Source organism: Carlito syrichta, unplaced genomic scaffold (assembly GCF_000164805.1).
Source record: "Carlito syrichta isolate Samal-C Ts95f unplaced genomic scaffold, Tarsius_syrichta-2.0.1 Scaffold314298, whole genome shotgun sequence".
NCBI classification, from domain to species: domain Eukaryota; kingdom Metazoa; phylum Chordata; class Mammalia; order Primates; family Tarsiidae; genus Carlito; species Carlito syrichta.
In genome coordinates, this window is record NW_007258394.1 from 410,326 (window position 1) to 422,626 (window position 12,301).

The 12,301-nt window shown below is 43.8% G+C and overlaps 1 protein-coding gene across 1 annotated transcript in view; it reads left to right on the forward strand.

Moving 5' to 3' along the window:
* Positions 1–11,221: 11,221 nt before the first annotated feature.
* Positions 11,222–12,301, forward strand: part of TGM4 (transglutaminase 4) — a 30,881-nt gene continuing 29,801 nt past the window's right edge. Inside the window, exon 1 of the mRNA XM_008071375.2 lies at positions 11,222–11,237. Coding sequence (XP_008069566.2) covers positions 11,222–11,237 — 16 coding nt within the window. The remainder of the gene's footprint in view (positions 11,238–12,301) is intronic.

Genomic DNA, 12,301 nt, shown 5'->3' on the forward strand with positions numbered 1-12,301 from the left:
TTGATTTCATGCGGGAGACACTCTTGTTATTTCTATCTTAGAGATGAGAAAACCAAGGCTCAGGGAGCAGTTGAATAATTTACCCAGTGTCACACCGCTAATGAGTGCCAGAACTGCATTGTTAGTCCAGTCAGACTCCAGGGCTTGGTTCTTAATCCCCACAACTGTCCTGTCTCCCACAGCAGCATGTTAAAACCCAGAGAGGCCATGCAGTACAGGAGCCTGCTTCATGCTATGACACAAAACGATCAAATCTCAGAACCCTTTGGTCACCAGCCACCTCCTTCCTCCCCTGAGGGTCCCTAGTGTCCCATCTTCCTGATCTAGTCTAACCCTCATCGTTCTATCAGTGAAGAAACAGAAGGCCATCTGAGACCCTGCGGGGTGTGTTCACACATGTGGATTAGATACCCAGCCAAGGCCAGACCTGCAGACTGCTGAAAGCTGGTCATTGGTCCTCCCTGGCCAATTCGTGAAAAGGGCAGGAAGAAGTCCATCATGGGCAGGCATTGTCTCCCATCCAAACACCTGCTGAATACACAGAGATGGTTGATTTTGACCTAACACCCTGTTACTCTCAATTCAATAAGTATGTCTTTGGGAGAGGGGGGTGTCAAAAGATACAATATGTTTCCTTTAAAAGGAAGATTAGTCATTCTTCAAAAAGCAGACAGACACATCTCTAATCATCTAAAAAGAAGATGGGGGAAGTGTTCATATCTTCTCTCATTTCAGAAGTTTCTTATCTTGATAAGGGAATAAACTATCAATATTTGTCCTTCTGGTGTGCACCCTGGATGATGGATTGAACTTTGTTTTATTTGCTCTGGAGCTGGCAATTTGACATCCAGGTTCAACAGCCAATGACCTGATAGGACAGCGCCCACTTATTTTTTGTTTTTCTTTGAAATTTAACTTATTCTTTTTTTTATAAGTGTGCCACTGAGTAGTATTTTAGTGTATTCACAAAGTTTTCAACCATTGCCACGATTGAATTCCATAACGTTTTTATCACTTCCAAAAGAAACTCTTAAAGCCGTTAGCAGTCACTCTCCATTCCACCCTCCTCCAGGCCCATGGCAATCACTAATCTACTTTGTGTCTCTTTAGATATTCTCTATTCTGGACATTTCATATAAATGGGTCATACAATATGTGGCCCTTTGTGTCTGATTTTTTTTCACTTATAATGTCTTCAAAGCTCTTCATGTTGTAGCATTTATCAGTTCTTCATTCTTTTTGTGGCTGAATAATATTCCATTGTATAGTTATACCACATTATGTTTATCCATTCAGTTGAGTTGGAGTCTAACTCCAGTTGGTGTCTCCCTCCGTTGTTACCCAGGTTGGAGTGCAGTGGCACACTCACAGCCACCCCAGCCTCGATCTGCTGGGCTCCGGCGATCCTTCCACCTGAGCCTTCCAAGTAGCTGGAACTACAGGCACGCACTACCACACCTGGCTGATTTTTTATGCATTGTAGAGACGAGGTCTTGCCAAGTTGCCCAGGCTAGTCTCAAACCCATGGGCTCAGGCAATCCACTTGCCTCAGCCTCCCAAAGTGCTGGGATTACAGGCTGAGCCACCAAGCCCAGCTGATATCATTTTACATTCTAACTATGAAAGTACATGTGTTCTAATTTTTCCATATCTTTGCCAACACTGATATTGTCCATCTTTTTTTATTATAGCCATCCTAATGGTATCTCATTATGGTTTTGATTTGCATTTCCATAATGACCAATGGTGTAAAGCAGTTTTTTTGTCCTTATTGATCATTTGCATATCTTCTTTGGAGAAATGTTTCTTTTAAGTCTTTGCCCATTTAAAATCTGGATTGTTTATCTTTTTATTAATGATTTGTAAGAGTTCTCAAATATTTTATCCCATTCTATGGGTTGTGTTTTTACTTTCATGGTGTCTTTTGAAACATATAACTTTTTAATTTTGAGGAAATCCAATCTATTTTTCCTTTTTTTTTTTGCTTGTGCATTTGATGTCATATCAAAGAATCCATTGCCAGATCAGAATGTGAGAGGGGCCAGACAATGCAAGATTTCCTGTAGACCATTTTGACTTTTGCTCTGAATGTACAGAAGAGAGATGATCTAATATCCTAAAGGGATCACTCTTGTGCTGAGAACATACTATTGAAGGCAAGAGCAGAAGCAAGAAGACCTTTCAGGAGGCTACTGCAGCCAATTAGATGAGAGGAGAGGGAGGTTTTGGCAGCAGTTGGCTAAATCTCAGCCCAGTAAGAAGTGATCAGACTAGATAATGCATTTTGAAGGCAGAGCCAATAGGATTTGCTGATGGGTCAGATGTGGGTATGAGAGCTCAATCAATAATGACTCCATGGTTCTGGCCTGAGCAATTTGAAGAATGTAGATGTCAGTAATTAATTGAAGACTGAGAGAAAAGCATGATTGGGCAGGAATAGCAAGAGCTCAGCTTTGAACCTGTTAAGTGTACAGTGTAATAATACATCCAAGTAAGAGTGTTTAATAGATAGTAGGTAGTATGGCTCTGGACCTCAGGGAGATGTCTGGGAGTCACCAGCATAGAGATGGTATTTGAAGCCATGAGACTGAATGACCTCTTCTAGAGAAAAGAGGCAGAGGGCAGAGTCTGGCCACTCCAATGTTTAGAAGTCAGAGAGATATGAAATGATTGGCAAGATGGGTAAGAAGAAACAGCAGGTGAGGTAGGATAATCAGATGAATGTGGTGTCTTGGAATCATGAGCAGAAAAGGACAGTGATCACCCAGGCTAATGCTACTGAAGAGTCAAGTAAATAAAAGATTGAGGAATGGACACTGGATTAGCAAAGAGATAACATTGATAAGAGCAGCTTTGTGGAGTGACAGGGGCAAGAGCCTTACTGGGTTAGATTCAAGAAGGAATGGTAAGGAATGATGATCATCTCAACTGATGCAGAAAAATAATTTGATAAAATTCAACTCTCATGATAAAAACAATAACCAGGAATAGGAGGAAACATCCTTAACATGATAACAACTATATATATAAAACCCTCAGCTAACATCATCATAGTCAGTGATGAAAGACTGAAAGCTTCCCCCCAAGATTAGGAATAGGACAAAGGTACCTACTTTCCCCACTTCTATTCAACATGATACTGGAAGTCCTAGCAAGAGCAATTAAGAAATAATAAGACGTAGAGGACATCCAAAGGGAGCAGAACTCTGGGGCGGTAGCTGGCAGAGAAGATGGTGACAAGAGGGATTTTTGTTTTGTTTTTGGCTCAGCAGCATATTTATACCTGTTGATGGCAGTGGTCCCACACTGATGGAACATTGAACATGCAGGAAAGAGGGGCGATGGTGAGAGTGCTGAGTGCTGAGCCAGAGCAGGGGAGATGGGGTCCTATGCACAAGTAGGTAGTACAGTTTGGCCTTGCGAGGAGTACAGATGCCTCCCGCTCAGCGAGGGCAAGAGCACAGAGATTCAGGTAGGGACTGGATGTGGTTGGATGGGGCTCCTAGAAATTCTTTTCTCAAAGTTCCTCAGACTTTATACATCATTAAGAAAAAGACAAAACACCTCGAAAGAAAATTGGTCAAAGCATATGGATTGCTAATTCATAAAAGAGGAAACTTGAACAGCCAGTAACCATATGAAAAGGCTTAACCTCCTCACTAGTAGTAAAATAAATGCAAATTAAAACCACAATGAGAAGGAAAGGAAAAGGCATGCCACAGACTGGCAGAAAATACTAGCAAAGTATATATCTAATAGAGGACTTGTATCCAGAATATGTAATGAGCTCTTGCAATTTAAGAATAGAAAGACAACCCATTAATACATAGGCAAAATATTCAAACAGACCCTTCACAAGAGAAGATATGCAGAAGATAAATAAGCACATGAAAATATACTAAACATCATAAACCATGAGGAAATGCGAATTAAAACCACAACGAGATGCTGTTGCACACTTATTGGGATGGTTACAATTTAAATGACTGAAATAGTAAGTATAGGTGAAGATGTAGGCAACTGGAACCACTGACTGGAGAGCAAAATGGTACAATTATTTTGTAAAACAGTTTGACAATATCTTGTAAAGTTAAACACACACTTGCCCCTCCTAGGTATTTATCAAAGAGAAATGAAAGCGTATGTCCACACAAAAACTTGTAAGAGAATGGTCATAGCAGTCTTATTCATAATGGCCCTGCTAAAGACTGAATTGTGTCTTCCCAAAATTTGTGTTGAAGCCTCAAACCTCAGTGTGACCATATTTGGAGACAGAGCCTTTATGGAGGTAAAGTTAAGAGAAGTCATAAGGGTGGAACTCCAATCAGATACAACTGAACCTCTTACAGGAAGGAGTCTCTCCAAGCATGCATAGAGGAGAGGTCATGTGAGGACACAGCAAGAAGGGGAGAAGACAAGTCGGGAAAAGTTTCCTCACCAGAAACTTAATTTGCCAGCACACTGATCATGGACTTCCCAGCCTTCAAAACTGTGAGAAAATAAGCATCTGTGGTTTAAGTCATACAGTCTGTGGTATTTGTTATGGCAGACTCAGCTGACTAATACAACCCAAATGGCCAACTGGTGAGTGGACAAACAAATCTAGTATATCCAGTCTGTGGAATACTACTTTGTAATACAAAGGAACAAGATACTGATACGTGCTACAACATGGAGAATCTCAGAATAATTAGGCAGAGTGAAAAAACCAGCTCAAAAAAGTGCTTATGCTATGTGATTCCATTTATATGTAATTCTAAAAAAAATAAAAATGAAAAGCAAAACTGCAGTGACAGAAGGCAGATCAGTGTGGAGCTGGGAATCAGGAGGGAACTTTTTGCGGTGATGGGTCTGTTCTGTGTCTTGATTGTGGTAGTTACACAATTGTATAAAACGACTAAAATCCTGCACTTAAAGTGGATGAATTTTATTAGGTATAAATTACATCTCAATAAAACTAGGGGGGGAACTTTGTAAGTTGCCATTTCATACAAGATTGGCAAAATGTACAAAACTGAACGACAGCAAGTGAGGTCAAGGTTGAGGAGCACTGTGACACTGCATAGACGTAACCCTTTGGAAACATTTTGGCATAATCTAACAAAGCAGAGGATGCACATCACTTTGAACCAGCAATTCCAGGCCTGGAAACACATGTGCACCAGAATATATGTACACACATGCTTTTTGCAGCATTGTTTATACTTGAGAACAATTTGAAACAATCTAATATCAATGGGAGAATAAATGAATAAGTTGTGGTTTATAGTATACAGAATACTATGCAGTGGTGACATTGAGGCATGAATTACATACGTGGGTACATCTCAAAATTATAAATTAAAGGGCATGTTTAGGATGATACTTTTAAGCAAAATTAAAAACCTTCCAAACAATACTACCTATTGTTTTTAGATATCCATATGTATAGTAAGTGTTTTTAAATATACAAAAGAAAATAAACACCAAACTCAGAGTAGTGGTCACTTTTGGGGAAGGAGGGAGGGAGGACGAGATTGGGGAAGGGTATACAAGGGGATAGGGGCTTCAGCTGTATCCATATTGTTTCTTTCTTGACCTTGGTAAGGAAGATGTACACTTTCATTGCATTTTTTTAGTTTTGATAAGTTTCATAAATTTTTTTAGACCATCATTTGTTGATAAATCGGAATGATCACATTTTAACAATTATTAGACATGAAAATATTATTGCTATTGTTGTTAGGCAAGAAAACACCAAGCTTATCCTTGCTAGCCGAAGTTTTCTCTAGGTTCTTTGGGCCTGGATAAGGAATGGCCAGGCCCAGCCCAGAGTCTTCAGGTGTGGCAAGCCAGATGGGGTGAGGATGGGAGGTGGGATAGACCATATTGATTCCAGTGGGATTGCCTCCAGGACTGTTCTGGCCAGAGGCTGTTACACCAAATTGCAGAACTATGCAAGTCCTTCAGGAAACCAGGGCTTTGGAGTGTTCAGCTTTTTCCAAAATCTACTCAACTGGTCACAGTTGGACCTAAGGGGGGGATCCCAGATAGTCTGGCTGAGGATGTACATACCCTCTGCACTCCTTCTATGTTCCCTTGCTGGTCTTCAATGGGATCCCCAAAGTTCTTCTTGCCTGGAGGCCTGCAGTGGCAAGTCTGGATCGTCCCCAGCATGCTCCACTGTGGGGCGGCCCCTTGCCAGAGTTGAAAAGTTAGAACCCTATACTCCTAGATCTAATGCTGCTACACCAGGGGAAAAATTGAGAAAAAAAATTACGCAGTTTGGACAACATGGTTCTGAGATGCATTGCTGCTACTAGCAGCTAGTTGCCTGATAGTCAAGAAATGGCTAGGAAATATGGAAGGGTATCATGTGCCCATGAGCAGGAGGAAGTATTTGAAATAGGTGGACACTAGGCAATGTCCACAAGGGCAGGCTATCAGTGTAGCCGGACATGCAGGTTATTACGTGGAGTGTAAATAACACCCGTGCACAATGGCAAGCGCTGGAGTGGCTTGATGAAAAGTAACTTCAGCGTTTACTGGATTCTTTTATTTTCTCTTATAAAGTTCTTTATCTACATAAAAAAGAAGAAAAGGAAAGAGTCAGATTAGAGATGAATTTATAGCTTCAGATACAAGAAGAAGAGATTGTGCTCCTCCAGATCTGTGAATGCATATTTACTAACTCCTCCCTGTCTCCACAAAAAAAAGGGGGTAAGAGTATCAGGATGGACATCTTTATGATTCAGTCCCGGAGCTTGGCACTGTGAGCAGCCCCTGTGGCGCCTGGAGGCTGACAGAGCCTTGGACGCCTTTTCTTCCTCAGAGTTTGGGAATGATTGCAGAGATTGGTGAGAAATTGGACATGGACCCCCAAAAGCAAGGTTTACTAGACTTTCTTTCAAAGGGGCTCCTAGTATCCTCCCATGACCTGGAGGAGGCATCTTTTCACAGGCACCTGCATGAGGCCTCTCCCAGGTGCCCACCTGAGCACCCATTTGTTTGCTTACTTGTTTGTTTATTCATGTGTTCCCTCATCTGTTGAGTGCTGACCCTGTGCTGTGCTGTGGGCTGGGGACGCAAAACAAGAAGAATCCATTTCTGGCTAAAATCCCCTGTGAGTTTTGTTTGTTTTTGTTTTGTTTTGTTTGTTTTTTCTTGAGTCAGGGTCTCACTCTGTCACCCAGGCTGGAGTGCCGTGGCACATTCATGGCTCACTACAGCCTCTACCTCCTGGGCTCCAGTGATCCCTTCACCTCAGCCTCCTGAGTAACTGGTGCTACAGACATGTGCCATGATGCCAGCTAATTTTTTGATTTTTTTGTAGAGGTGAGGTCTCACTATGTTATGCAGGTTGGTCTTGTACTTTTGGGTTCAAGTCATCCCTCACCTTGGCCTCTCAAAGTGCTGGGGTTACAGGCATGCGCCACCATGCCCAGTCTTATTTTGAAACATGTCTTCTATCTCCCACTCTCCACCCAGTGGTTTCCAGGACCATTCTTGACTGCCTTTCTTTCTTCTCCCTCCTCCCTGTGTCTATCATATAGGGATTCACATGAAGTTCAGCTCATGCTGGCTTTTCTAGGAAAGTGCTTTCAGAGCCTCCTTTCCCATGGTGGGGCCTGAGCCCAGTCGCCTCTTTGAGCAGAGAGCAGAGGTCTTGTGTGGGTTGGTTTGTCCCCAGATCCCAACACCCCAGAAGTTGGCTACCAGTTCTTAGTGCAATGTGGCCACTGCAGTTCTGGGGGCTCATGGCCCCAATGGCCTATGCCCAGACCCTGGTGTTAGCTGTGGCCCTGACAGGAAAGGTGACAATGGCTGACCCTTCAGGACCAGCTGACAGATAAAATGCCACATGCACAAGGAACCAGGTAAGAGCGGCTCTGCTGAGGCCTAGAAGTCCTGTTGCAGGAAGAGAGGAGAGAGGCTTTCCCATACCTCTGCTCATACCCCAGTGGTCCCTCTCTCTGGGCTGCACATTATCCATCTGTAAAATGAGGGTATTGGGAGGGATACCCTCTCTAAAGTCCCCCATAGCTCACTTATTGTAGAGAATTTGGAACTGCTGTCACCTCCTCATAGTATTTTTCATGGACCACATCCTCTGTGCCAGGCATTATAGAACCTGTGGTGGACACTTGACCTAGTGGGCATCCCAACAGCTCTGTAACATGGGTATTCTTGTTATCTTCCATCTTTCAGATGAGGAAACAGAAGCACAGAGAAGTTAAGGAACTTGCCCAAGGTCTCACAGCGTGTCTGTAGTATATCTAGGACAGAAAGCCCAATTCTGTCTAACCCCAAAATCTGTTCCCTTTAGATACTTTTTTTTTTTTGAGTTGGAGTCTCACTCTGTTGCCCAGACTGGAGTGCAGTGGCACACTCCCAGCCACCGCAGCCTCGACCTGCTGGGCTCCAGAGATCTTCCCACCTCAACCTTCCAAGTAGCCAGAACTACAGGCATGCGCTACCACGCCTGGCTAATTTTTTAATTTATTGTAAAGACGAGGTCTCACCAAGTTGCCTGGGTGAGTCTTGAACCCATGGGCTCACTCAATCCACTTGCCTCGGCCTCTCAAAGTGCTGGAATTACAGGCTGAGCCACCTAGCCTGGCCCTTTTAGATACTTTTTTACTCACTCTTGTGCCCTGGATTCTCTGACCTGGAAGGCACTGGAGAAAGCTCACCTTTTGTGAAAAGAGATAAAGGAAGTCCCAAGTTTGTCAAAAGAGACAAAGGAAGCTCAGAGAAGTGGAGCAACTAAGACACAAACCCTCTCACCCCCAGGCCAGAATTCTTCCTTTCTGGTTTAAGTAGTTAATTTAATTCTGTTTGTTTGAGTTACGGTCTCACTCTCTTGCCCTGGCTGGAGAGCAGTGGCATGATCACAGCTCACCTCAGCCTTAACCTTCGGACTCAGGTGATCCTTCCACCTCAGCCTTCCAAGTAGCTAGGACTACAGGTGCGTGCCACCATGCCCAGCTAATTTTTATTTTATTTTTTTGTGAGACAGTCTTGCCCTGCTGCCCAGGCTGGTCTCAAACTCCTAGGCTCAAGCAATCCTCCCACTTTGGTCCCCCAAATTGCTGGTATTACAGACATGAGCCACCACACCCAACCTGAATTTAATTCTTAAATAGGTAATTCTGCAGATGATGCTAAATTCTGATGATGCAAAAGGGAATAATAAAGAGAAAGCAAGCATCTTCCTCTCATCCCTGAGCCTATTACTGCAGAGCCTAGGGCCTCCCTGCAGACAGAGCGCAGACAAGTCTTTTGCAAGTGTCTTGTATGCTTCAGGGTTTGGTTGTTTTATTACATCCAGAGATGCAGCATGGAGATGCTTGCCCTTAGGGCAGCAGAAAGCTCGACCTCATTCTTGTTATTGAAAGTGACCAGGCCATTGCTTTCTGTCTCACTCCAAGCCAGCAAAGGTGACTGTGGGTCCCCAGGCTGTTTGGTCTGGAAAGAACCTTTGGCATCATCCTTGGAACAATCCCCTTGTTCTTCTGGTAAGGAGTGGGAGAGGACAACTTTCCCAGTGACACACAGCAAATCACTATGATGTTAGGGGTCCGGTGGAATCTGCTTACTCCTGCCCTGGGGCTTTCACTGTGTGCCAAGCAGGCTACTTTCCATAGAAGTAATATCCTTGGGAAAACGATGTTACCTATGAAGCGAAGGGCATTGACAGCCATCAAAATGACAAAAGCTCTCAACATTTCCACTTCGAGACATTCAGTTTTCCCTATAGATACACCCACACAAGGGTAAAAGGATTTCCTTACAAACTTATTCTTTGCAGCACTGATTGTAATAGTGAAAGGTCAGAGGCAACCCAAGTGCCTATGGATAGGAGACTACTTATAAAAATAGGGGACCATCCACACAAACAGAACACTGTGCTGCTGTGAAAAGAACGGCTACCTCCCCACATGCTGACAGAAACATCTCTAAGAGATGTTACTTCGTGAAAAACTCAAGGTGTGGAATGCATTGATATGCTCTCATTTGTGTAACTAAAACAGAAAATTATACATAAATGTCTTTCTTAGTATATACAACATCCCTGGAAAGGTCTAAAAGAAACTGGTAACTAGGAGGCATCAAGATGGCGGGAGGGGGCACTTTTTTTTTTTTTTTTTTTGGGTTGGAGTCTCACTCTGTCACCCAGACTGGAGTGCAGTGGCCACTCCCAGCTACCGCAGCCTCGCCTGCTGGGCTCCGGCGATCCTTCTGCCTCAACCTTCCAAGTAGCCGGAATTACAGGCATGCGCTACCACACCCGGCTGATTTTTTGATTTATTGTAGAGATGAGGTCTCGCTGCCCAGGTGGGTCTCGAACCCGCGGGCTCAGGCAATCCACTCACCTCAGCCTCCCAAAGGCGTAGGATTACAGGCTGAGCCACCGAGCCCGGCTAAAGGGGGCACTTTTTACATTTTGAAACTTGTGCATTATGTATTTGAAAAGTAAAACAAAAATCAGACTCACAAACACCTCTTACTTTTTTTTTTTTTTTGAGTTGGAGTCTCACTCTGTCACCCAGACTGGAGTGCTGTGGCTGCTCCCAGCCACTACAGCCTCAACCTGCTGGGCTATGGCGATCCTTCCGCCTCAGCCTTCCAAGTAGCTGGAACTACAGGCACACGCTACCATGCCCGGCTGATTTTTTTTTATTTATTGTAGAGATGAGGTCTCGCCAAGTTGCCCAAGTGGGTCTCGAACCCGCGGGCTCAGGCAATCCACTCACCTCAGCCTCCCAAAGCACAGGATTACAGACTGAGCCCAGCTACCTCTTACTTTTTTAACTTGAGGAAAAGAGAATTAGAAGAAAACTATAAAGTCAGTAAAGATTAGCCTGGCTTTTCTAGACTTTTTCTTGACAGTAACCAGAATGTCAAGCTACCTGTAGCAGAGGTCATAGGGTCCTGGATTTTGGTGACTCATTGTCTAGGTCACATCAAAGACATGAAGGTACCATCCCTCCACCCCCCTTTTAAATCAGCTCATCTTGTCTCCTGATGTTCTAGGTCTGATATGGAAAGTTCCAGGCTTTTATTATTTCTAATCAATGTCCCTTTCCCAAGTCCCACCCCTTGGCAGCCACAGCAGGATCACATCTAACCCAGGACCACATAAAAAGGGACTGTTTCCTCCCCTGAGGACCAACTCTGTGGAAGTGCCAGACGTTAGAGAGCGTCTTCCCCAGCACTGCAAGGGAGGAACTGAGGGACGATGGCCACATTGAAAGGTGAGTGGGTGAGATCTCCGTGGAACCCACATCTTGTCCAACTGGGCACCCACTGCCCTTCCACTGTCCCTGCTTCCTGGCACCAAAGTTTGTACCTTTACCCCTGAATACCTAGGGCACCCACCTGCCTAGTCAGTGAGGGAGCAGGAATAAGTCAGGATGTGGAGGGACTGTCACACCCCTTTTTCAGCTGTGTTACTCTGTTGTTGGCTCTGGCTCCCCCAGCAGGAGCTCCACTGTCACATGAAGAAGCCCTTAAGACTGCAGCTCCTGACGCCATACTGTGGTTTGAATGTCTCCTTGCCCCCAAATTCAGGTATTGCAAATGTGACACTGTACAATGTGACCTCTGCCACGAGGGGCTTGACTTTCTGGTTAGGTCAAGGTCAAGTCTAGAAAAACAAGGTTAATCTTTACTGACCTTATGGTTTTCTTCTTATTCTTTTTTCCCCCAAGTTAAAAAAAGAGAAGTTTGTGAGTCTGATTTTTTACTTTTTGAATACATAACGCATTCACATGTTTCAAAATGTAAAAAGTACCCCCCTCTGTCACCTTGATGCATCCCAGTTACCAATTTCTTTTAGACCTTTCCAGAGATGTTGTATGTACTAAGAAACAAGTATATTTATGTATACTTTTCTGTCTTTTCTACATAAACGAGAGCTTATCAATGCATTCTGTGCCTTGAGCTTTTCATGAAGTAACGTCTCTTGGCAATGTTTCTGTCAGCATGTGGGGAGGCAGCCTGCTTTTTTCACAAGGGCACAGTGTGAAAGAAATGGGACCTTTAAGAGGTGATTAGACATGAAGGCTCCTCCCTGTGAATGGGATTAGGTGTCCTTATAAAGGTACTTGGCAGAGGGAGTTTTTCCTCTCACTTTTCTGCCTTCTGCCATGTTATGATGAGTCAAGGGGCCCTCACCAGATGCTGGTGCCTTGATGTTGGATTTCCCAGTCTCCAGAACTGTAAGAAATAAGTTTCTGTGTTTTTTGTTTGTTTGTTTGGTATCTTTAAGTCAGAGTCTCACTCTGTCACCCAGGCTGAAGTGCAGTAGCACCCTCAT